Genomic DNA, 26,633 nt, shown 5'->3' on the forward strand with positions numbered 1-26,633 from the left:
GCTCAGTTTGCGTCACAATGCTTCCGCTCTGGGGGAGGTGGTGGGGTCTGTACTGGGGATCCAGCGGACGGCGATTCAGGTGTGGAGCAGACGTGTGTCTCAGTCGGTTAAATCAGTCCTCCAGACTTGGTAAGACCATCACTGGGCTGGGCGATGAAAGCACCGGATGAAAACTGCGCATTCCGTGGTTTTCCCTGCGTACAGTGAGTAAAGGGCTGGACGACTCTTGTTTTCCTTTGTGGCCTACCGAAATCCAGCGCTTTTAACGTTGGGTACTGGTAAGGTATCGTGGACTCATCAGACATTCTTGATGGTTTTCGACATGCTCTGTCGAGTTAAGTCCATATTTGTTCGGAGAAATGAGATACGGTCGCAGCTCCCCTGTAGACGTTGTTGGCATTGTCGGTTAGAATAGAAATGTTAAAAAGCTTTGTCCCTGTAACTCAAGTTGTGAGTTGTCAGGCCAAGGGTCAGATGTAAAGCATTTTCTTTTTTAAAAGTAAAAATGTAAGTGCCATCAATTCACACTGACGCTGTTTTTCCCCCCAGCGTTACTGCCGCAATGATTGAACCTGTTAAAGTCCATTTAAACTAGTTCGCTGCACTGACACTTAAGACGTACATTTAAAAAGTACCTCGACCTTTAAAACTGACCAGAATTTGATATCTAAAACACATTTAATGGAAGATGCGGGGTCTGCATGCTTATTTTGTCATAAAGTGGCAGCTTGGAGTTCAGATATGAATATACAAAATTTGACGTGAGATAATTTGAAGTACAGTATTATTAAGTCACGGAGGTAACATTAGAACATAAAAAACTTTCAAGTTAAATCTTAGGTGGAAATGAGAAAATAGGATAACACAGTGACATAATTTTATAGGCTCTTATGCTTTAAAAATAAGATTTATTTGATTAACAATAGAGAAGAGAGTGGGTGTTTAGACTGGTGCATTTCTTGGTCTATATTGTATGCAACCAGACCTTGGAAATGAGACTTAAGAGTCAATTTTGTAGCTACTGGAACACCAAAGTGGAAATTGATTCTGAACTACCATCCGCCTGGGATGGTAATTGCTTATCTTTTGGCAGATGTTATCTGACATTGTCTATTTCTATAGAAGATGTGATACGGGGAGCTTGTAGTTATGTAGTGGCCTTCACGATTCCATTCTAAAACAAGTTTCTGGATGATCCTGAAATGTTGACATATTAGTATTTTTAAGTGTTACAGGAAACCAGAATTTTGGAGATATTACTGGAAATGCATTAGCTGGAAGGTTGGGAATTTTTCTTGTGCTTTAGAATTGTTTACATCCAGCTGGAAAAAGTCCCATCCCTGGCAATTTTAGCACAGCTCTGAGGATTAATTACTCAAGTTTTTATGGTTGAACTTGTTCCACAACCTTCTGATGTCAGATGATGGTTCAACTGGGCATTTAAGAGCAGAATTAGGCGTTCAGCCCATTGTGTTTACTCTACCCATCATGGCTGATTTATTATCCCTCTCAGCCCCATTCTCCTGGCTTCTCCCTATGAACTTTAATGTATTTACTAAACCTATCAAGCTCTGCTTTAAATATACACAATGAGATGATGAACTTTAAAATTAAGACAAATTATAAAAAGATAAAGTTCTTGAACCCCTTCAGGAAGAGGGATGAAAATGGCAATTGGACAGAAATTAATCCAGTGGGTCCGTGATTAACTCTTTCTCTTTACCTTTGTATGTACAAGGCCACATTATTTTGTATTAGAATAATTTGAATTAATTGAAAATTGTTGCTGTAGAAGATTTGGACAGGTCTGTCTACTAACATGATCTGAACCTAAATGAAGTGTCTTGACCAAAGAAAAACATCAACTACCCATTTCCCTGTATAAATATTGCCTAAGGCTCTGAGTTCCTTTTGTTTTTTTTTTAACAGTTATTGCTCTCGGTTTTATGCTTGTAACGATGGCAGGAATGTTTAATAGAAACATAGAAAATAGGTGCAGGAGTAGGCCATTCGGCCCTTCGAGCCTGCACCACCATTCAGTATGATCATGGCTGATCATCCAACTCAGAACCCTGTACCTGCTTTCTCTCCATACCCCCTGATCCCTTTAGCCACAAGGGCCATATCTAACTTCCTCTTAAATATAGCCAATGAACCGGCCTCAACTGTTTCCTGTGGCAGAGAATTCCACAGATTCACCACTCTCTGTGTGAAGAAGTTTTTCCTCATCTCGGTCCTAAAAGGCTTCCCCTTTATTCTTAAACTGTAACCCCTCGTTCTGGACTTCATCAGAAATAATCCTTCTGCATCTAGCCTGTCCAATCCCTTTAGAATTTTATACGTTTCAATAAGATCCCCCCTCAATCTTCTAAATTCCAGTCCTAGTCGATCCAGTCTTTCTTCATATGAAAGTCCTGCCATCCCAGGAATCAATCTGGTGAACCTTCTCTGTACTCCCTCTATGGCAAGAATGTCTTTCCTCAGATTAGGGGACCAAAACTGCACACAATATTCTAGTTGCGGTCTCACCAAGGCCTTGTACAACTGCAGTAGAACCTCCCTGCTCCTGTACTCAAATCCTTTTGCTATGAATGCCAACATACCATTTGCCTTTTTCACCGCCTGCTATACCTGCATGCCCACCTTCAATGACTGGTGTACAATGACACCCAGGTCTCGTTGCATCTCCCCTTTTCCTAATCGGCCACTGTTCAGATAATAATCTATTTTCCATTTCTTGCAACCAAAGTGGATAACCTCACATTTATCCATATTAAATTGCATCTGCCATGAATTTGCCCACTCACCTAACCAAGTCACCCTGCATCCTCTTTGCATCCTCCTTACAGCTAACACCGCCGCCCAGCTTCGTGTCATCTGCAAACTTGGAGATGCTGCATTTAATTCCCTTGTCTAAATCATTAATATATATTGTAAACAACTGGGGTCCCAGCACTGAGCCTTGCGGTACCCCACTAGTCACTGCCTGCCATTCTGAAAAGGTCCCGTTTACTCCCACTCTTTGCTTCCTGTCTGCCAACCAAATCTGTATCCACATCAATACCATACCCCCAATACCCTGTGCTTTAAGTTTGCACACTAATCTCCTGTGTGGGACCTAGTCAAAAGCCATTTGAAAATCTAAATATACCACATCCACTGGCTCTCCCCTATCCACTCTACTAGTTACATCTTCAAAAAATTCTATAAGATTCGTCAGACATGATTTTCCTTTCACAAATCCATGCTGACTTTGTCCGATGATTTCACCTCTTTCCAAATGTGCTGTTATCACATCTTTGATAACCGACTCTAGCATTTTCCCCACCACCGATGTCAGACTCACCGGTCTATAATTCCCCGGTTTCTCTCTCCCTCCTTTTTTTAAAAAGTGGGGTTACATTAGCCACCCTCCAATCCTCAGGAACTAATCCAGAATCTAAGGAGTTTTGAAAAATTATCACTAATGCATCCACTATTTCTTGGGCTACTTCCTTAAGCACTCTGGGATGCAGACCATCTGGCCCTGGGGATTTATCTGCCTTTAATCCCTTCAATTTACCTAACACCACTTCCCTACTAACATGTATTTCCCTCAGTTCCTCCATTTCACTAGACCCTCGGTCCCTTACTATTTCCAGAAGATTATTTATGTCCTCCTTAGTGAAGACAGAACCAAAGTAGTTATTCAATTGGTCTGCCATGTCTTTGTTCCCTATGATCAATTCACCTGTTTCTGACTGTAAAGGACCTACATTTGTCTTGACCAATCTTTTTCTTTTCACATATCTATAAAAGCTTTTACAGTCAGTTTTTATGTTCCCTGCCAGCTTTCTCTCATAATCTTTTTTCCCTTTCCTAATTAAGCCCTTTGTCCTCCTCTGCTGGTCTCTGAATTTCTCCCAGTCCTCAGGTGTGCCGCTTTTTTTTGCTAATTTATATGTTTCTTCTTTGGACTTGATACTATCCCTAATTTCCCTTGTCAGCCACAGGTGCACTACCTTCCCTGGTTTATTCTTTTGCCAAACTGGGATGAACAATTGTTGTAGTTCATCCATGTGATCTTTAAATGCTTGCCATTGCATATCCACCGCCAACCCTTTAAGTATCATTTGCCAGTCTATCTTAGCTAATTCACGTCTCATACCTTCAAAGTTACCCTTCTTTAAGTTCAGAACCTTTGTTTCTGAATTAACTATGTCACTGTCCATCTTAATGAAGAATTCCACCATATTATGGTCACTCTTACCCAAGGGGCCTCGCACAACAAGATTGCTAACTAACCCTTCCTCATTGCTCAATACCCAATCTGGAATGGCCTGCTCTCTAGTTGGTTCCTCGACATGTTGGTTCAGAAAACCATCCTGCATACATTCCAAGAAATCCTCTTTCTCAGCACCCTTACCAATTTGGTTCACCCAATCTATATGTAGATTGAAGTCACCCATTATGACTACTGTTCCTTTATTGCACGCATTTCTAATTTCCTGTTTAATGCCATCCCCAACCTCACTACTACTGTTAGGTGGCCTGTACACAACTCCCACCAGCGTTTTCTGCCCCTTAGTGTTATGCAGCTCTACTCATATCGATTCCACATCTTCCAGGCTAATGTCCTTCCTTTCTATTGCGTTAATCTCCTCTCTAACCAGCAATGCTACCCCACCTCCTTTTCTTTCCTGTCTATCCCTCCTGAATATTGAATATCCCTGAATGCTGAGCTCCCATCCTTGGTCACCCTGGAGCCATGTCTCTGTGATCCCAACTATATCATATTCATTAATAACTATCTGCACATTCAATTCATCCACCTTGTTACGAATGCTCCTCGCATTGACACACAAAGCCTTCAGGCTTGTTTTTGCAACACTCTTAGCCCTTATACAATTATGTTGAAAAGTGGCTCTTTTTGCTTTTTGCCCTGGATTTGCCTGCCTGCCACTTTTACTTTTCACCTTACTACTTTTTGCTTCTACTCTCATTTTACACCCCTCTGTCTCTGTGCACTTGTTCCCATCCCCCTGCCGCATTAGTTTAAAGCCTCCTGAACAGCAGTAGCAGTTTAGTGTCCATGTCAATACACCGAAACATCTGGAGTTCAAAATCCTCCAAAAAAAAAAGTGCAATTGCTGATTATCTGCAACTATATGGATTCTGTTGTTTTGCTGCATCTTCAGTATGTAGGCACTGAATTTATGAAAGTACCAGAGCTAAAATACCAGAGAATACCAGAGCCTTTTGCTGATAAAGCTCGTGGAACTGCCAAAGATGCCCTTTCCATGGGTCCACTTGTCTGACTTTCTTACCTGTTGAGGTTTGAAGACAAACAGTAGATTAGATCTCTTGCTTTACCACCGCACCCAATGGGAGTGCCTGGAACAGAAGGACCAAACTTCAATTCTAGATTGGCTTGTTTATCTTTTGTCTGTATCTGCTGCAGACTCCAGGTTATTCAATTCAGATTGGGTGGTGGGACGAGGAAATGGTAAAACCCATTTAAAAAGTATTCAATAAAATATCTAAAAGATGAGACTTGCTGAGAAAATGTAAATGATATATGATGGTGGAAAGGGAAAAAGAAACACTAAGATACCTAATTTGCAGAAGCAGAGGGTTGGGGAAAGTGACTCACTTAATGTAGCGGTGAAAGTACGGAATGGTTAAGGACTTAAAGCCCAGCATATTGGGGTTCATAAACAGGAACCTATTTGAAGCATAGATAAAGGTAAGTCTACACTAAAGACTGGTTAAACCAGTTGGATCACTGTAAGCAGTTTTCTACAGCCAATTATAGAAATGATATTTAAGATAAAAACGCACCAGTGACATAAAGGTTGTGAAAGTGGAGTATTTTACTAATATGCATCAAAATATTTCAAGGTTGAGCTGCTTTTTCACCAGTTTCTCCCCCAGCCTGTCTGATTTGTCCATTGAATGCTTCCTGACTGACAGTCAGCACCAGTGCACCTCCAGGATGTGTACTTACCCTACCATTTTACCCTCTCTACTCGCGACTGTGTGGCTTCGATATTGTGTATAAACTTGCTGATGGCACCATCGTAAGTAAAATCTTGGATGGCAACAAAGAGGCATACAGGAGTGAGATAAATCACTTGGCTGGGTGGTGTTGCAACAACCACCTCACTGTCAATGTCAGCAAGACCAAAGAATTGATTGTGGAAGTCGGGAGAACACACACCAGTGTCATTGAGGGGGTCTGTGGTAGAAAGTGTGAACAGTTTCAAGTTCCTAGGTGACAACCTCTCTGAGATGGGTCCTGGTCCCACCATATTAATGTAGTCATGAAGTAGGCTGCTTCATTAGAGTTTGAAATCGTTTGGTATGTCACCAAACACTTGCAGATTTCTTTAGATCAAAGTGAATTTATTATCCATGTACAAATATGTCACCATATACCACCCTGAGATTCATTTTCTTACAGGCATTCACAATAAATACAAAGAAACTGCACAACAACAATGGACAAACAAACAATATGCATAAGAAAACAAATTGTGCAAATATAAGAAAAGAGAAAATACGTAAATAAACAGATTCAGAACATAAGTTGTAGAATCCTTGAAAATGACTCCATAGGTTATGGAATAGTTGAGTGTTGAAGTGAGTGAAGTTATCTGCTCTGGAGCCTGAGGAGTAATAACTGTTCCTGAGCCTGGTGGTATGGGACATGAGGCTCCTGTACTTCCTTCCTAATGGCAGCAGTGAGAAGAGAGCATGGCCTAGATGATATCTGTCCTTGAAGATGGATGCTGCTTTCCTGCAACAGCGCTCCATGTAGAGTTGGAGAGGGCTTTACCTGTGATGGACTGAGCTGTATCCACTACTGTTTGTAGGTTTTTCCATTCAAGGGCTTTAGTGTTTCCATACCAGGCTATGATGCAATCAGTCACATTCTCCACTGTGCATCTTTAGAAGTTTGTCAACATTTTAGATGACATGCTGAAACTTCGCAAACTTCAAAAAAAGTAGAGGTGCTGCCATGCCTTCTTTAAGAAGCTGATAGTCACATCTGTTATGATCGACTGATTCTTCTGAATATCAGGATGACAACATTTACCCACAACGAGCCACATTCTCTACACTGTGAATTCCTGCTTCGGAGGCTCATTTATTACACTGGAGCTACCTTGGAAGCGGTGCTCGAGGCAAGGGAGAAGGGCCAGCATCCTGGTGAGGTTGGGATGGGGTGCCAATTGGCTGCCGCTCCCTAGCATACACCTGGCTAACGTTCAGTCCCTGGACAATAAGCTGTACGAACTGAGAACCAGAATCTCCGATCAGCGGGAAACAAAGGAATGTAACGTTTTGTGCTTTGTGGAAACCTGGCTGACAGAGGAAATACTGGGTCACACCACTGAGCCCTTTGGGTTCTCCTTGTTCTGGGTGGACAGGTCTTAAAAACCTCTCTGGGAAGAGTAAAGGAGGTAGGGCATGCTTCATGGTCAATAACGCTTGGTACGACCCCTGGAATGTACATGCCCTCAAATTCTTTTGTTCCCTGGATCTGGGGTACTTTGTGCTTCTGTATAGGGAGTTCACAGCTGTGTGTATTCTGCCGCAGGCTGATACTGACCTGGCTCTCAAGGAACTGTGCAAGACCATCAGCACCCTGGAGACTGTACACCCAGAGGCTGCCTTCATTCTTGCTGGAGACTTTAATAGTGTTGCTAACTAAAGTCTCCCTTAAGTTTTGTCAACACATCCATGTGAGCACACTGGGAGATAGCATTCTTGGTCACTGCTACTCTCCCTTCTGCAACGTTTACAAAGCACTCCTCCGTCCGCCATTTGGGAAGTCGGATCACTCCTCCATCTTGTTTCTGCCGACGTACAGGCCAAAGCTGAAACAAGAGGCAGCCATAGTTAAAACCAACCACTGTTGGTCCGACCAGTCAGTCTCCATGCTACAGGACTGCTTTGATGACGTCAGCTGGAATGTCTTTCGTGATGAGGATGTCAACAAGTTCACAGATGGGGTCACGAGCTTCATCTGGAAGTGCATCAAGGATGTTGTCCCCCAAAAATCAGTCAGGGTCTATCCAAACTATAGAGACCCTGGATCAACAGTTCCATGTGAGCAGCACTTACCACATAAGACAGCTTATGTTGCCAGTAACCAACAGAAACTCAAGAAATGCAGCTACAAAAGTCATCAAGGCAGTGAAATGACAATACAGGGACAAGATCAATACACAACTCTCCACCAACAACACACTAAGCTTATGGCAAGGTCTGCACGCCATCACAGATTTCAAAGCTAAACGCAGTAATGCTGCCAACATCATTGCCTCTCTCCCAGATGAGCTAGATCTTTTTAATGCTCTGTTCAATATCGCCAACACTGAGCCCCCGAAGCGACCTGCACTTTGGTCATCTCTGAGGCTGAAGTAAGCAGGTGTTGTGAGTGGACAGTCACAAGGCTGCGGGACTGGATGGCATCCTAGGGCAGGTACTTAAAGTGTGCGTGGCACAACTGGCAGGTGTGTTTACAGACATTTTTAATCTCTCCCTCTTCAGTGTAGAGTGCCCTCCTGCTTCAAAACATCCACCATTGTTCCTGTACCTAATAAGACCAACATGTCTGAACAACTGGCGTCCTGTCACAATCACCTCAATAATCAAGTACTTTGAGAGGCTGGTCAAGAACTACATCTGCAGCAAGCTACCACCCACACTGGACCCCCTACAATTTGCCTACTGACACAACTGACCAACAGATGATGCAAAAGGCACAGCTCTACACACCTGGAAAAGAGGAATGCTTATGTGGGAATGCTGTTCTTGGATTACAGTTCAGCATTTAACACCAAAATTCCCTCCAGGCTTGACAAGAAGTTTAGAGACCTTGACCTTTACCCTGCCTTGTGCAACAGGATCCTGGATTTCCTGTCAAGTCGCTGGCAGGTGGTAAGAGTGGCTCCCTCACCTCTAACCCTCAATACAGGAGCCAGAGCTGTGTCCTAAGCCCCCTCCTTTACACTCTGTATACCCATGGCTGTGTTGCCACCCACCGCTCCAATCTGCTAATTAAATTTGCTGGCGATTCTATATTGATTGGCCTTATCTCAAATAATAATGAGGCAACCTACAGAGAGGAAGTCATCACACTGACACAGTGGTGTCAAGAAAACAAACTCTCCCTCAATGTTGCAAAAATAAAGGAGCTGGTTGTGGACTACAGGAGGAATGGAGACAGGCTAACCCCTATTGACATCAGTGATCTGGGGTTGAAACGGTGAACAGCTTTAAGTACCTTGGCATATACATCACTGAGGATCTCACGTGGTCTGTACGTACCAGCTGTGTGGTGAAAAAAGCACAACAGTGCCTCTTTCACCTCAGACAGTTTGATATGGGTCCCCAAATCCTAAGGACTTTCTACAGGGGCACAATTGAGAGCATCCTGACTGGCAGCATCACTGCCTGGTATGGGAACTGTACTTCCCTCAATTGCAGGACTCTGCAGAGAGTGGTGCAGACAGCCCAGTGCATCTGTAGATGTGAACTTCCCAGTATTCAGGACATTTGCTGAGACAGGTGCATAAAAAGGGCCTGAAGGATCATTGGGGACCCAAATCATCCCAACAACAAACTGTTCCAGCTGTCACCATCTGGGAATTGGTACCAACAGGCTCCGGGACAGCTTCTTCCATCAGGCCATCAGACTGATTAATTCACGCTGACACAATTGTATTTCTATGTTGTATTGCCTGCCTTTTTGTACATACTATTTATTACAATTACGCATTGCACATTTAGACAGAGATGTAACATTTGTACTCATGTATGTGAAGGATGTGAGAAATTAAGTCAATTCGATTTATAATGGCACGCATGGACCCAGGACAGGTTGTCTAAAATGATAATGCTGGGGAATTAAGTTACTGACCCTCTCCACTTCTGATCCACTGATGAAGCCGGCTCATGGTCCTCAGGTTTCCTCCTGTAGTCAATAATCAGCTCTGTGGTTTTATTGATGTTGAGTGAGAGGTTGTTGTGGCACCATTCAGCCAGATTTTCAGACACTGTCCTATGTGATGATTCATCACCACTTTTGATTCAGCTAACAACAGTAGTGTCATCAGCAAACTTCAATATGGTATTGGAGCTATATTTAGCCTCATAGTCATAAGCCTATATAAAAAAAAATCACCACCCTTGGAAATTTCATGTTTTATTGCTCTACAACATTGAATCACAGTGGATTTAATTTGGCTTTTTTGACATCGATCAAAAGAATAGGACTCTTTCATGTCAAAGTGAAAACTGATCTTTAAAGTGATCTAAATTAATCACAAGTATAAAACACAAAACAACTGATTGCATAAGTATTCACCTCCCTCTAATATGACACACCAAATCATCACTGGTGCAGCCGATTGGTTTTAGAAGTTATGTAATTAGTTAAATGGAGATCTGTTTTTGGAGACCTGGGTGCAGTCAAGGTGTTTCAATTGATTGTAGTAAAAATACACCTGCATCTAGAGGGTCCAACTGCTTGTGTGAGTCATTATCCTGGCAAAAACTACACCATGAAGACAAAAGAACACCCCAAACAACTTGACGAAATGGTTATTGAAAAATACAAGTTAGGAGATGGATACAAGAAAATTTCTAAGTCACTCAACCTTTGGAGTACGGTTAAGTCAATCATCAAGAAATGGAAAGAGTATGACAGCTGTAAATTTACCTAGAGCAGGCCATCCCCAAAAACTGAGTGACCATGCAAGAAGGGGACGAGTGAGGGAGGCCCCCGAGAGACCTATGTCAACTCTGAGGAGTTACAAGCCTCAGTGGCTGAGATGGGAGCGACTGCTTATACAACAACCGTTGCCTGGGTGTTTCACCAGTCACAGCTTATGGGAGAGTGACACAGAGAAAGCCACTGTTGGGGAAAAAAATCACACCTGAAATCTTAGCTGGAGTTTGCCAGAAGGCATGTGACTCTGAAGTCAGCTGGAAGAAGGTTCTATGGTCTGATGAAACCAAAAATGCACTATCTCTACCATGAAGCATAATAGTGGCTTCTTCATGCTGTGGGGTTGCTTCACTGCAGCAGGCCCTGGAAGGCTTGTGAAGGTAGAGGGTAAAATGAATGCAGCAAAATACAGGGAAATCCTGGAAGATTTGTTTTCCAGGAAGACAGTGATCCCAAGCATAAAGCAAAGGCTACACAGAAATGAATGGCTTAAAAGCAACAAAATTAATGTCCTGAAGTGGCCAAGTCAGAATCCAGACCTTAAACCAATTGAGAATTTGTGGCTGGACTTGAAAAGGGCTGTTCACTCACAATGGCCATGCAATCTGACAAAGTTTAAGCAGTTTTGTAAAGAAGAATTGGGAAAAATTGCAGTGTCCAGGTGTGCAAAGTTGGTAGAGACCTATCCACACAGACTTAAATGTGTAATTGCTGCCAAAGGTGCATCTACTAATAAATACTAACTTGAAGGAAGTGAATACTTGTGCGATGAATTATTTTGTGTTTTATATTTGTAATTAATTTAGATCACTTTGTAGAGATCTGTTTTCACTTTGACATGTAAGAGTTTTCTGTTGATCAGTGTCAAAAAAAGCCAAATTAAATCCACTGATTTAATGTTGTAAAACAATAAAACATGAAAACTTCTAAGGGGGTGAATACATTTTATAGGCACTGTATATAATATGCATAAGAGGCAAAATGGAGAGCATTCTGACTGGTTGTATCACACCCAAGTATGATGGCTGCAGTACAATGGTATGGAGGATCACCAGGTGCTGCAGAGGATTGTAGACTCAGCCTTCTCCACCCCACCATCGAGGACATTTTCAAGAGGCAGTGTCAAGAAGGAAGCTCCCATCATTAAGGACCCTCGTCTTTTGGGACAAGCCCTCTTATTACCTCTCTTAGCTTCTGTCCTCTGCCATCAGATTTCTCAACAGTGCAGGAATGCTACTTCATTGTTCCTCTCCTTATGCATGCTTTGTTTGTATAGAAATTTATTGTAATTTGCCTTTGCATGGTACTGCTGCCATAAGACAAATTACACATCATATAAGACAGTTAATAAACCTGTTTCTGATCAGTATTAATTCCTGATGTGCTCCATTGTTAACCAACATTTTTGATTGTAAATTTATAGTGCCTTTCTATTAAGTTACTTTTCCTCTTCGACCTTCTGTTTTTTCATTCCTCAACCACCCTCTTCCCCCCCGCCACCCTCCTTCCAAAACTGTGAAGCGACTTTGGAGTAAACTCGTTGATAGGCCTGAGTTCAAGAGTTTATTTTGGTCACTAACTGATGACAGTTGAAATTGGGATGGGCAATAAGGGAGGGGAAGAAGAATGAAAGAAAGATTTTTTTGCAGCCAGTTGTTGGAATATGGAATTTTATACCATTGGGTGGGAAAGTGAACAGTTTCATACTATAGATCATAAAACATAGAAGCAGAATTAGGCCATTTGGCCCATTGAGTCTCCTCCACCATTCATGCTCAGCTATTCAATCATGGCTGATCCTTTTATACCCTCTTCAACCCCATTCCCTGGCCTTCTCCCCGTAACCTTTGATGCTGTGTCCAATCAAGAACCTATCAATCTCTGCCTTAAATACACCCAACGACCTGACCTCCACAGCTGTCAGTGGTAATAAATTCCAGAAATTTACCACCCTCTGGCTAAAAAAATCTTTCTGTATCTCTGTTTTAAATGGATTCCCCTCTATTCTGAAGCTGTGCCCTCTTGTCCTAAGCTCCCCACTATGGCAAACATCCTTTCCCCATCGACTGTCTAGGCCTTTTTAACATTCACCTCATCCTTCCAAATTCCAGTGAGTACAGACCCAGAGCCATCAAACATTCCTTTCATTCCCGGAATCATCCTTGTGAACTGCCTCCGGACCCTCCTATGCCAGCATATCCTTTCTAAGAGGAGCCCAAAACTGTTTACAATACTCAAGCTGCGGCCTCACCAGTGCCTTATAAAGCCTCAGCAAATGAATGCTAACATTGCATTTGCCTTCCTCACCACTGACTCAACCTGCAAGTTAACCTTTTAAGGTGTTCTGCACACGGATTCCCAAGTTCCTTTGCAACTCAGATTTTTGGATTTTCTCCCTATTTAGAAAATAGTCTGCACATTTATTTGTACTATTGAAGTGCATCTCCATGCATTTTCTACTTGTATTTCATTTGCCACTCTCCTGCCCATTCTCCTAATCTAAGGCCTGCAGCCTACCTGCTTCCTCAACACTATCTGCCCCTCCAGCAATAAGACTATAAGATATAGGGGCAGAAGTGGGCCATTGAGTTTGCTCCGCCATTCAATCATGGGCTCATCCAATTCTTCCTGTCATTCCCACTCCACTGCCTTCACCCCATACCCTTTGATGCCTGGCTAATCAAGACCCTATGTATCTCTGTCTTAAATACACCCAATGACTTGGCCTCCACAGCTGCTCGTGGCAACAGATTCCACAGATTTACCACCCTCTGACAAAAGTAATTTCTCCACATCTCAGTTCTAAATGAATGTCCTTCAATCCTGAAGTAGTGTCCTCTTGTTGTAGAATCTCCTACCATGGGAAATAACTTTGCCATTTCTAATCTGTTCAGGCCTTTTAACATTCAGAATGTTTCTGAGATTCTCCCCCCCCCCCCCCCCCATCATTCACCTGAACTCGAGGGAATACAGCCCAAGAGCTGCCAGATGTTCCTCATACAGTAACCCTTTCATTCCTGGCATCATTCTTGTGAATCTTCTATGAACCCTCTCCAGTGTCAGTATATCCTTTCTAAAATAAGGAGCCCAAAACTGCACAAAACACTCCGTGTGGTCTCACGAGTGCCTTTTAGAGCCTCAACATCACATCCCTGCTCTTATATTCTATACCGCTAGAAATTTACGCCAACATTGCATTCGCCTTCTTCACAACCGACTCACCCTGGACGTTTACCTTCAGGGTATCCTGCACAAGGACTCTCAAGTCCCTTTGCATCTCTGCATTTTGAATTCTCTCCCCATCTAAATAATAGTCTGCTCATTTATTTCTTCCACCAAAGTACGTGACCATACACTTTCCAACATTGTATTTCATTTGCCACTTCTTTGCCCATTCCCCTAAATTATCTAAGTCTCTCTGCAGGCTCTATTTCCTCAACACTACCTGATCCTCCACCTATCTTTGTATCATCAGCAAACTTAGCCACAAATCCATTAATACTGTAGTCCAAATCATTGACATACATCGTAAAAAGCAGCGGTCCCAACACCAACCCTGTGGAACTCCACTTGTAACTGGCAGCCAGCCAGAATAGGATCCCTTTATTCCCACTGTCTGTTTTCTGCCAACCAGCCAATACTCCACCCATGCTAGTAATTTCCCTGTAATTCCATGGGCTCTTATCTTGCTAAGGAGCCTCATGTGTAGCACCTTATCAAAGCCCTTCTGAAAATCCAAGTACACTACGTCTACTGCATCTTCTTTGTCTACCCTGCTTGTAATTTCCTCAAAGAATTGCAGTAGGTTTGTCAGGCAGGATTTTCCTTTCAGGATACCATGCTGGCTTTGGCCTATCTTGTCACGTGCCTCCAGGCACTCTGTAATCTCATCCCTAAGAATCGATTCCAACAACTTCCCAACCATTGATGTCAGGCTAACAGGTCGATAGTTTCCTTTTTTGCTGCCTCCCACCCTTTTAAATAGCGGAGTAATATTTGCTATTTTCCAGTCTTCCGGTACAATACCAGAATCTTATCAATTCTTGAAAGGTCATCATTAATGTATCCACAATCTCTCCAACTACTTCCTTCAGGACCCGAGGGTGCATTCCATCAGGTCCAGGAGATTTATCCATCCTCAGACCATTAAGCTTCCTGAGCATCTTCTCAGTTGTAATTTTCACTGCACAAACTTCACTTCCCTGACACTTTTGAATGTCCAGCATACTGCAGATGTTTTCCACTGTGAAAATATGCATTCAATTCCTCTGCCATCTCTGCATCTCTCATTACAATATCTCCAGTGTCATTTTGTTTTGGTCCTATATCTACTCTCGTCTCTCTTTTACCCTTTATATACTTAAAAAAGCTTTTAGTATCTTCTTTGATATTAGTCGTCAGCTTCCTTTCATAATTCATCTTTTCCTTCCGAATGACCACCCTTAGTTTCCTTCTGCAAGTTTTTAAAAGCTTCCCAATCCTCAACGTAGAAGAATGAGGGGAGATTTGATAGAGGTATATAAAATTATGATGGGTATAGATAGAGTGAATGCAAGCAGGCTTTTTCCACTGAGATTAGGGAAGAAAAAAAGGAGGACATGTGGGTTCTATGGTTTCCACAAGCTCTGGCTTCCTTGTATACCCTTTCTTTTGCTTTTACTTTGGCTTGACTTCTCTTGTCAGCCATGGTAGTGTCCTCCTTCCCTTTGAAAACTTTTTCTTATTTGGAATATATCTGTCTTGCACTTCCCTCATTTTTCACAGAAACTCCAGCCATTGCTGCTTGCTGCCAGTTCCCCTCTTGTGCCACTGTAATTTCCTTTTATTCCACTAAAAAACTGACACATTGGATTTTATTTTTTCCCTCCCAAATTTCAAAGTGAACTCGATCATATTGTGATCACTGTTCCCTAAGGGTTCCTTAACCCTAATCTCTCTTATCACCTCCGGATCATTGCACAACACCCAATCCAGCACAACCGATCCCCTAGTGGGCTCAACAACAAGCTGTTCTAAAAAGCCATCCCTTAGACATTCTACAAATTCTCGCTCTTGAGGTCCAGTACTGACCTGGTTTTCCTAATCCACTTCCATGTTGAAATCCCCAACGACTATCATGACATTGCCTTTCTGACACGCCTTTTCTATCTCCTGCTCTAATTTGTAATCCACATCCCAGCTGCTGTTTGGAGGCCTGTATGCAACCACCATTAGGGCCTTTTACCCTTGCCATTTCTTAACTCAACCCATAAAGACTACGCCTTCCAATTCTATGTAATCACTTTCTAATGATTTAATATTATTTCTTGTACACAGAGCCACGCCACACCCTCTGCCTACTAACCTATCTTTCTGATACACTGTATATCCTAGGACATTCAGCTCCCAATGGCAGCCATCCTTTAGCCAAGTTTCAGAGATGGCCACAACGTCATATTTGTAAATCTGTAGGTGAATTTCAGGATTGTCCATTTTATTCCTTGTGCTACATGCATTCAAATATATCCCTTTCAGTCCAGTATTTGTTGCTTTCTGTTCAAACTGCACCCATGCCCCTATTGCCCTGTAACTCATCCCGCTGGCTGTGATTATGCCTCATCTCCTGCCTGTCCTTTTTATCATCTCTGTTGCACATTATCTTTGATTTACAGGTAGCCCCTGCTTTTCGAATGTTCGATTTACGACAACTCACTGTTACGAAAGACTTATATTAGTACCTGTTTTCGCTAACCAAAGAGGATTTTCGCTTTTACTTAAAAAAGACGCCCACTTTATACGTGTGTTTACCCCTGAGAAAGACTACAATGACTGTGAAGCCTTGTGCGGGCAGTTGTTTGTGTATGCGTGTACATGCCGATTTTTTTTTCTCCAAATCAATTTTGGTTCGCTGCCTTCCCAAGTTTGATAAGTGAAACTACACCGTACCTACAATATTTCTACTTTATAGAGGGTGGAAATTTATTATATAATTCCTGCTTTTACTATATGTTAGTGTTATTTTAGGTTTTATGTGTTATTTGCTTTGATTTGGTAGGTTATTTTTTTGGGTCTGGGAACACTCAAAAATTTTTCCCATATAAATTAATGGTAATTGCTTCTTCGATTTATGACATTTCGGATTACAAACAGTTTCATAGGAACGCTCTACCTTCAGATTGCGGGGGAAACCTGTATTTCTGTTTTCCCCTTCCGTACCCCTATCACTCTGGTTCCCATTCCCCCTGCCAAGTTAGTTTAAACCCTCCCTAACAGCTCTATTTAATGTGTCAGCTAGGATATTGGACCCCTTTGGGTACATGTATAACCCTTTTTGTGCAAGTCGTACTTCCTCCAGAAGATCCAGGAATCTGAAGCCCTGTCCCCTACACCAATCTCTCAGCTGTGCATTAATACGCCTGATCATGCTATTTTTGCACTCGCTAGTATGTGGCACAGGCAGCAATCGTGAGATTACCACCCTAGAGGTCCAGCTTTTCAGCTTCCTACCTAAACCCCTGAATTCTCTATTCAGGACCTCCTCCCTTTTTCTACCTATTACATTGGTACCAACGTGTACCAAGACTTAGAAACATAGAACCTACAACACAATACAGGCCTTTCGGCCCACAAAGCTGTGCCAAACATATCCTTACCTTAGAAATTACTTAGGGTTACCCATAGCCCTCTATTTTTCTAAACTCCATGTACCTGTCCAGGAGTCACTTAAAATATGTTATCATATCTGCCTCCGTCACCGTCACCAGCAGCCCATTCCATGCACTCACCACTCCACATATTTAAAAAATAAACTTGCCTCTGAGATCTCCTCTGTACCTACTTCCAAGCACCTTAAAACTGTGCCCACTCATGCTAACTTCTGACTATCCACACGGTCAATGCCTCCCATCAGGTCACCTCTCATCCTCTGTCAGATGTTCACCCTCTCCCTTCAGAATACACTTTCACTGAAGCCTGAATGAGCCAAAGCCTGTCGCTTCTACTCTTGCCACTGGCCTTCTCCTGACAGTGGCCACTCCGTTTATTCCTTCTATACCCTTATTCAGTTTGTTGAGCTCAGTTGCTGCCACTGACAGGCCCTGCACAATGGACATATGCCCGCGAAGCTCTCGTTTTAAATAACCACCTCTGACCTGCCAGAAGCACTTCTTTGCCGAGCTCAGTTGCCGCCACTGATAAGCCTCGCACAATCTTCATATCTTCTGTAAACTTGGCAGAAGTGTAGTGTACATCACTATTGTGCCTTAAACCTCCAGGTTCACTGCTCTGGATCAGCTAATTTCAGAATCTCCATTGATATGATTCTGCAATTCCATCATGACTTCAGGAAAGTAAAGATGCATTTTTGCCTTGCAGGTTAACAAGATGAATGTTGGTGTGGCACACAGTGAAGTGAATCCAAACACAAGGGTAATGAACAGCCGTGGAATATGGTTGACCTATGCACTTGGAGTTGGAATGCTTCATATCGTGCTCTTGAGCATTCCCTTCTTCACCGTTCCTGTTGTGTGGACGTTAACCAATGTAATCCACAACCTGGTGAGTAACCAATGATGGTTATCATGTTAAATTTTGGTATGATTCTCAAATTTGTACTTATTAAGGTTATAGATGTTCTTCTAAAAATCTAGAGAGTTATATTCAATCTCATTCATCCAGATTTGCCATTCAGATTACTGTGTTCATTTTATTTGTTCTGTTGCTTTGGAGGAAATGGGATTATTTATAAATGATTAATGTTAAAATAGGGTTAGAGAAGTTTGGTTTTATTTATTGAGATATAGCTGCTACTGCGCAGGTTGACTCTGTGGTTAAGAAGGCATACGGTGCATTGGCCTTTATCAATCATGGGATTGAGTTTAAGAGCCAAGAGGTAATATTACAGCTATATAGGACCCTGATCTGACCCTACTTGGAGTACTGTGCTCAGTTCTGGTTGCCTCACTACAGTAAGGATGGGGGAACCATAGAAAGGGTGCAGAGGAGATTTACAAGGATGTTGCCTGGAATGGGCTGCCGGCGAAAGTGGTGGAGGCGGATACGATAGGGTCTTTTAAGATACTTCTGCATAGCTACATGGGGGGCTATGGGTAACCTGAGGTAATTTCTAATGTAAGTACATGTTCAGCACAGCATTGTGGGCCAAAGGGCCTGTATTGTACTGTAGGTTTTCTATGTTTCCATGGAATAGATCCTTCTAGCTCTTTGTGTGCTGCCCAGCAATCCCCTTATTTAATCCTAGCCAAATCATGTGACAAGTTTAAAAAAAAACAATTAACCTACCAACTGGTACAGCTTGGGACTGTGGGAGGAAGTGGAGCACCTGGGAAGAAACCCACGTGGTCACGGAGAGAATGTACAGACTCTTTACAGACAGCGGTAGCAATTGAACCTGGATCACTGATACTGTAATGCGTTGTATAGCCACTATGCTTTTGTCCTGCTGTTATCTGTAATTAGCTTATATGATCTCCCCGTGACAGCATGGGTTTCCTCTGGGTGCTCGGGTTTTCTCCCATGGTCCACAGACGTTAGAGTTGGTAGGTTCATTGGTCATTGTAAATTGTCCTGTGATTTGGCTAGGATGAAATCAGGAGTTGCTGAGTGATACGGCTCGAAGGGCCTATTCCATGCTGTATCTCGGTAAATGACTAAGTTTATTTTCTAGAGTACTTGCAAACATCAAAGCATGTACTTTTGCAATCAAATTATGAAAATACATCAGTATTTTCTGATTATAGATTGGTATGAGTTAGAAACATCAATACATTTTATTAAAGAATATGAATATTACTACTTCAACATCTAAGTGCAGAATCTGGTTGTTTGTGTGTTTAACACTTGATGAAGAAAAGGAGAGAATACAGTCTGCAGCAATACGCTGGAGGAACTCAGCTGACACAATCTGCATTTTGTGTAGCAGATTTATCACATCAGTGTTTAGTCTTGATGAAAGCAGCTCCTTTCTGTATGTTGCAATGGTTTAATAGCCATGAAGTTGAGGAGAGGTATGTTTGAAGGCAGTGCCCTAAGGTTCTGCTTCTAGTTGGTGATCCTTGTGTCTCATTGAACAGGTTAAGTTAGTGTTGAGGAAATGGAGTGCTTGCCATTTTGGACACAAGTATTAAGCACATTGCTCTTCGCATTGTGCCTGTATCTCCTCGGAATGTCAATCCATGGATATATGTGGGATATGTTCATTCTCTCATCGCTCTATTGCTTCCATTATTGGATATTACTTAATCATCAACTCACATGTACTATAAGTGGGTTAGGTCTGATTAAACAGAGTTTAAAGCTTGCAGTCCTATGTATTTATCTTGACTTGGTTTGTTTTAAATATTATCCTTTAAAATTTATTCTCCAAGAAGTCAGACAATGTAATCAAAAAAAAATTATAAAGTACAGTTGGCCCTCCTTATCCGCGAGAGATTGGTTCTAGGACCCCTCGCGGATACCAAAAAATGCGGATGCTCAAGTCCCTTATTCAACCTGTCTCAATGCTGTGGACCTTAGGACCCAGTGGAACCCCAGACCTTATTCAACCTGTCTCAATGCGGTGGACCTTAGGACCCAGTGGAACCCCAGACCTTATTCAACCTGTCTCAGTGCAGTGGACATTAGGACCCAGTGGTCGAGCTCTGAATCCGCAGTGTTTCTGTTCACAAAAATCATCACGATCACGATTGAAAATAAAGTGGAAATAATAAAGCGATCGGAAAGCAGTGAAATGCCATCGGTCGTTGGAAAAGCATTAGGATACAGTCGGTCAATGATCGGAACAATTGTAAAGGATAAAGTAAGAAAGGCCCTGCCCCGATGAAAGCTACAAATATGACTAAGCAACGCAGTAGTTTAATTATTGGGTTTTGGGGTTTTGGGTTTTTGATCCTCCACATCAACCAGGCACGAAAGGAGAGCGCGCTCAGAAGTGGTCTGTCACTGGATCGAACTCAGGAACTTCCTGAGCCCGGTGCTGAAACATACGTTCTTAAGTGTTTTATATGCATAGAAAGGTAAAATATTTACTATATACTAAGACAAATGTTTGACTAACTGACGCTAAATAATACCAGATGTACCTGTTCCGACTTAACATAGTAAGAGAGCTTCCGATTTTTTTTGATCCCGATCCACAGTAACCTATGCACATCCTCCCTTATACTTTAAATCATCTCTAGATAACTTATAATACCTAATACAATGTAAATGCTATGTAAAATAGTTGTTATACTGCATTGTTTAGGGAATAATGACAAGAAAAAAAAGTTGAACAAGTGCTGGAAGAGCACTTCCGGGTTTTCTCAATTTGCGGTTGGTTGAATTCACGCATGCGGAACTCGCGGATAAGGAGGGCCGACTGTATAAGAAAGACCATTTGGCTCATTGAGTCTGTGGTAGGTCCTAGTAGAACAAACCAGTCAGTCCTATTTTTCCCCCATTACACTGTCATTGTAGGAAGTGTTAATTTAAATTCAAAGGTAATTAGACTTCCCTTCCTGCGGAAATTATTGCACTGAATCTCAAAACTTCTTTCTGATCTTTTGTTTGGGGTGGAATGATTTTGAAATATTAACATAACTGATGTTCACTTGTTGCAGGGAATGTATGTCTTCTTGCATGCAGTCAAGGGGACACCCTTTGAAACACCAGACCAAGGGAAAGCTAGACTTCTGACACACTGGGAACAATTGGATTATGGAGTACAGTTCACATCTTCCAGAAAATTCCTCACTATATCACCAATCATTCTGTAAGAACATGTTTCTTTTATGTGCTCTGTTTTGGTGGCTTTTGATAAGCTTTAAACCATTGCACGGTGTTCCTGATACTTGAGCTAGGATGTTGCTCTGGTAGCAATTTCAAAAGGCATCCTCCTCAATATGTGGATTGTGAATGTACTGAAAATGAATGTAAACCTGATTCTTTGACCAATTGATCCTGCACTTTCTCTGAGTGAATTAAATCCATTATACTGTGGGGATAGAGCACAGTTATATTAATTAGTTCTTGGAAAATCAATGAGTCTGTATTGAACATCCTAAATTTTAAATTTATCAAATACCATAAGGAAATGTCATAAGTTACTGTTTCCAATCATTGTGTCCTTGCTCCTTTCCTGGATGGTTTCACATGAGGTTGGAAGTGTATTCTAAGCATTGCATTTCAACTGGTATATGTACACCAAAATAGGGATTTGGTGAGGGGACTACCTTGGAGTTGCTTCTGCATTGTTGGCTGAGGAGTTGATGTAGCAGTATCAGTTATTGGGCTGGGGAGCCATTGGACAGGGGTGATGCAGTAGGGGTGGTAATTGTCAGCTGTGGAACAGTAAAAGACAAGAATGAGGACTAAATCATGGAGATCATGGAAACTTAGATGAGAGGAAAGGTCAACAGAATTTGATGCAAGACAGTAAATGAGTACCAAAGTTCAGACAAAGAAAAAGTTGTGGAGTCTGAAGGATTGATGACAGTGAAACATTGAGAAGTTAAGTGGGCACAGGATAATGTCATGTTTTAAATGATTCATCTAAAACATTGACAAACTTCTATAGAGCATATTGATTGGTTGCATTACAACCTGGTATAGAAACACCAATGCCCTTGAATGGAAAACCCTACAAAAAGTAATGGGACGGCTCAGTTCATCACGGATAAAGCCCTCCCCACCATTCAGCACATCTACACAGAGCAGATCCCTACTACCCATGCCATGCCTTCTTCTCACTGCTGCCATCAGAAAGAAGGTATAGGAGCCTCAGGACCCATACCACCAGGTTTAAGAACAGTAATTACCCCTCAACCATCAGGATCTTGAGCCAAAGGGGATAACTTCACTTGCACCATCACTGAACTGTTCCCACAACCTGTGGACTCGCATTGAAGGACTCTTCATCTCATGTTCTTGATATTCATTGTTTGTTTACTATTTTTTTAATTTTTCATTTGTATTTGCACAGTTTGTCATCTTTTACAATTTGGTTGTTTGTCCATCCTTTTGGGCGTGGTCTTTCACTGATTATATTGTGTTTCCTTGGAAATGGTTCTCAGGATTGTATATGGTGACATGTATGTACTTTGGTAATAAATTTACTTTGATTCTATATTGATGGGAGTTGTGGTGGAAATTATACGTTGTCTGTGACTTGAGCATGGTTGTGTAGTAAGATGTGGTTAGTGTTAAAACCGCAACCAAGATTGCAGCAGCCAGTCTGCTGCATTGGCACATTCACATCAATTAGGAGCTGCCACTAGTTTCAGTTGACCTAATTTTGAAGGATGTCCAAGTGCTTTCCGTGGAGGAAATTGAAAATTGATAAGATCTTACAGCACACTTCCATTGAAGGCCAGGCCAACTGTACACCCTCACTAAATTTGTAGATGATGGATATATTGAAGAATAATGCTTAAATATTAAACTTTAAAATATATATATTTATATAAAAATCCATGTATCCTGTTAAGAGTTGGGGGTGGCAGAGGAGATCCACAAATTTTGCAGACTCAAAAAAAAAAGGTAATTTAAATACACATTCCAATCAAGTATTTTTGTGGAACTTTTTTTTAAGGAATTTTTAAGGAACTTAGTTACACTGTGTGCATTTTTGTAAAGAAACATGTTCAGTGCTGCATTTGATTCTGATGTTCATTTTTGCTGCCTTTTGTTCTTTTCTAGGTACTTTCTGGCCAGCTTTTATACAAAGTATGACCCGACACATTGTTTTGTCAATACAGTATCTCTTTTAACAGTGTTGATTCCCAAGCTGCCTCAACTACATGGAGTTCGGATCTTTGGAATAAATAAATACTGAATTAGAAGGCATCATTTCTGCTCTAACTAGCTTGTTACATTCACTGGGAAGACTTAAAACTGGTTGTCTGCTGTACTGTTAACTGTTATTAGGATGTACTGAGCAGTCTCTATAGGTCTCTATACCATTTTCATTGTTTGTATCCATTTCAAAATGACTTGTATCTTGGTTTTGTAATAGGATAAACAACGAATGAAATCTGGTAATTAGAACAGGTATAATTAATCCTGTAAAAAGCTTCCCAGGAAATAAAAAATCTGGGCGGGCCCAGCTCTGAAATGGGAAGGAACGTAATTATACTTGTTGTCGCAGCTTTACAAAGTTGACCAAGTGTATTAGAGAGGAGTTGCATGGAATTACTGCAACCTTGGACAGAGTGCAAGCAAAGCTTATTTACTGAGGTACAGAAGATTGGGGCACTGCCACATATGGGTGGCAGTATTTGAATTTTATGATTATTGTCATTTGATTAAGAGCATACTGTTTCTTTGAAGATTCAGCAAATAATGGTACAGAACAAGATTGTGAATTATAAATAGCAGATTCATTAATGTATATGATATGGATTCACTTTTATCAAATTAATCCAATTAGTGAAACATGTTTTTTCCAAGTTGCCAGAGTTCAGTTATTTCCATTAGATCAGTTTTGTATTCCAGTGTGCTTATGGATGCCAGAATTACAAGATAGTATTTTGGAATGGGGGTGGGGAGGGGGGAATCTTGATGTGGTATGTAATGATTATGTGGTTATTTTGGCTAATATTTTAAGAGGTTCTTTGATACCAAAGGTTCCTCAACTCTTCTGTACCACTGATCTACTTGATTTTAGTGTTGGTAATAAGATTAAAAATGCCATTGGTCATGTACTTGGAACTGCCATGGCAACTTCTTAATGTCTTGCATGCTTTCCGGAAAATTGTATTAAGCAGGAGCTAACTGCATATGTATAAAGAGGATATTAGACCTGTCACCCTAGCTGCTATTGCACAGTTCTTAGCAGATGGCTCAATAGTAAACATTTGGGGGATAACTTTTGTTCACCCTCTCAAACATGTATTTTCCCTTCCATCTTTGTGACTCTTGCAGCTAATTTAAGGGCCTGTATAAGCAGCCCAAGTATTGACTCATCTTGTTTGAAGCCCCAGCAAGTTTCTGGAGATAATCAACAGCACAGATGTCAATTGACCTTGGTTTACCATTCTGTATTGTAGTAAGTGCTTACAAAAAAGACTAAGTATGTCATTATCAGAAACTACAAATCTAGTCTATTTCTTTGAACCTATGATTTATAAAAAAAACTGGTAAAAAAAAATATATTTTTTAATTTTAAATGCTTGAACAGTTGCTCTTCCTGTTAGTATTTCCAAAATTGAAACCATCTGTATGTTCTATGCAACTTTGTCTTTGGTGGAGAAATTGATTCTTAAACAAATAAAACAGTTTTGAACCTGCAGAATTATAGCCCATTTTTTTATTTTATAAAGGTTATATGATTGACTTAGAAATGTAATGCTTCTGTTTTGAATGGTTGCCTCCTTTTGACATTTGAAGAAGCAGCAACAACTCTACTCAATGTAGTATGAAATGTGTATATACTTTTGTTGTAGTCCATTTTAATTAAATTCAAAATAAATTTATGTATTGATTTGGGTTGCTGTATTCTAATCTGTCATAGGATGTGCACGATGTAAGTAGAAGACTAAAATAAAATCGTACTTCTGGAAGCATGGGATTGGAGGCAGTGTTCCCTCCATGATGTGCACACACGTCTTGTGCTACCAGCGTTCAAAAGAATTTCAACTGTGCAATAAATGTTGTCACCCTCTAGCTCATTGGCATGTTGAGTAAATTTCATGATTGTACACAATCATATTTCCTTTTCGGTTTCTGATGACAATAGTGTCGACAACGTGGAGTTTGCAATTTGTCTGCAGATTATAGAACTGGCTTATTTATACTGCTTTTATTAAAGAAATTATTCAGTGTCCACATGTTGTCACTTGGCAAAAAAAATGCACCACAAGATTTTTGTGCACACTGATCATTATAAATTAGAGGGAACATTGATTGCAGGAAGCATGACAAGGAGAGAATCTTCAATCAGGATGTTTTTTTTTCAACAATGGTTTAAGAATTCAAAAAATGTTTGTTTTGAATGTTGGAAGCACATTTAATACTTTTTCTTAAAGCAGAGTAAATGTTGATTAAAGCTGTGTAAGGAGCAATGATCTTCATGAATGTCTGCTTCAGATACAGGACAGTACAACACAGAAACAAGCCCTTCAGCCCATTAAATCTATACTGACCATGATGAAACAATCTATCTGGAAAAATTCAATATTCCTTCGTGTTTACATGTCTCCTCTTTAAAAGAAGTCCTTCAACGCTTTATCATATCTGCCACTACTATTCTTGTTCCAAGCATCTACATTTGTTTTTAATTTTAAGAAACAAAAAAAAAATGTCCTGCACATCTCCCTTGAACTCTGTCCCTCTTGCATTAGGGCTCTGCCCTGCAGTAGTGGACATATGACTATCAATCATATCTCTATCTCATTCCCTCACTAATGTGATCATTGGCAATACTGGGGGAAATCGCAATCCTCTTCTGCTATAGCTCTGTAACTCTTGTGTCTCTTTGTGATTTCTCTACGTATCTGCTAACTGATGGATGGCCTGGTGTATAACTTTTTTTGTTCCTAAGCTCTAACTATATGGATTTATTTGAAATGCCTTCTTGTATATCCTCATTACAGCAGTAATTGGTTCCTTAATCAATATTGCAATGTCATCTCTAATACATCTCTACATGCCCCTACTTCACTTCCACCCCCCCCCCCACCCCTAGTCATGGTTTAAGGTCCTATGCCCCAGGATGTTTGGTTGCCTGTCTTGCCCTTCTTTCAACTTTATTTCTCTGATGCCACCAATGTCATCATGATTTGTAATTGTGTTATCATAGTTCCGACATCCTTGGTGGGGACTAAAGATCATTTCTGGGCAAGTGTTATTTCACATCAATAGAGATCATGGTTAGTGGAAAAGATTATGTTGTCACCACGTCATACACTACAGATAAGTCAAGAACGGTATGAGATAA

The 26,633-nt window shown here is 41.1% G+C and overlaps 1 protein-coding gene across 2 annotated transcripts; it reads left to right on the forward strand.

The window, feature by feature from the left end:
- On the forward strand, positions 1 to 25,178 carry ormdl1 (ORMDL sphingolipid biosynthesis regulator 1). 2 transcript variants are annotated; one of them, XM_073046994.1, is made up of 4 exons: positions 1 to 129; positions 18,074 to 18,256; positions 21,319 to 21,470; positions 23,396 to 25,178. In XM_073046994.1, the coding sequence occupies exons 2-4, from the start codon at positions 18,083 to 18,085 to the stop codon at positions 23,529 to 23,531; spliced, it is 462 nt and encodes a 153-aa protein (XP_072903095.1). In that variant the 5' UTR covers positions 1 to 129; positions 18,074 to 18,082; the 3' UTR covers positions 23,532 to 25,178. The 2 variants fall into 2 exon arrangements, with proteins under 2 accessions (XP_072903095.1, XP_072903096.1); XM_073046995.1 differs by having other exon boundaries at positions 71 to 203.
- The last annotated feature ends 1,455 nt before the right edge of the window (positions 25,179 to 26,633 follow it).

Source organism: Hemitrygon akajei, chromosome 5, assembly GCF_048418815.1.
Source record: "Hemitrygon akajei chromosome 5, sHemAka1.3, whole genome shotgun sequence".
NCBI classification, from domain to species: Eukaryota; Metazoa; Chordata; class Chondrichthyes; order Myliobatiformes; family Dasyatidae; genus Hemitrygon; species Hemitrygon akajei.

Bases quoted from the DNA above. Each gene is read 5' to 3' on its own strand.
- ormdl1 (XM_073046994.1), top strand. From the start codon at position 18,083: ATGAATGTTGGTGTGGCACACAGTGAAGTGAATCCAAACACAAGGGTA. The intron at 18,257-21,318 runs GTGAGTAACCAA...CACTTGTTGCAG, and splicing joins CCAATGTAATCCACAACCTG to GGAATGTATGTCTTCTTGCA. The intron at 21,471-23,395 runs GTAAGAACATGT...GTTCTTTTCTAG, and splicing joins ACTATATCACCAATCATTCT to GTACTTTCTGGCCAGCTTTT.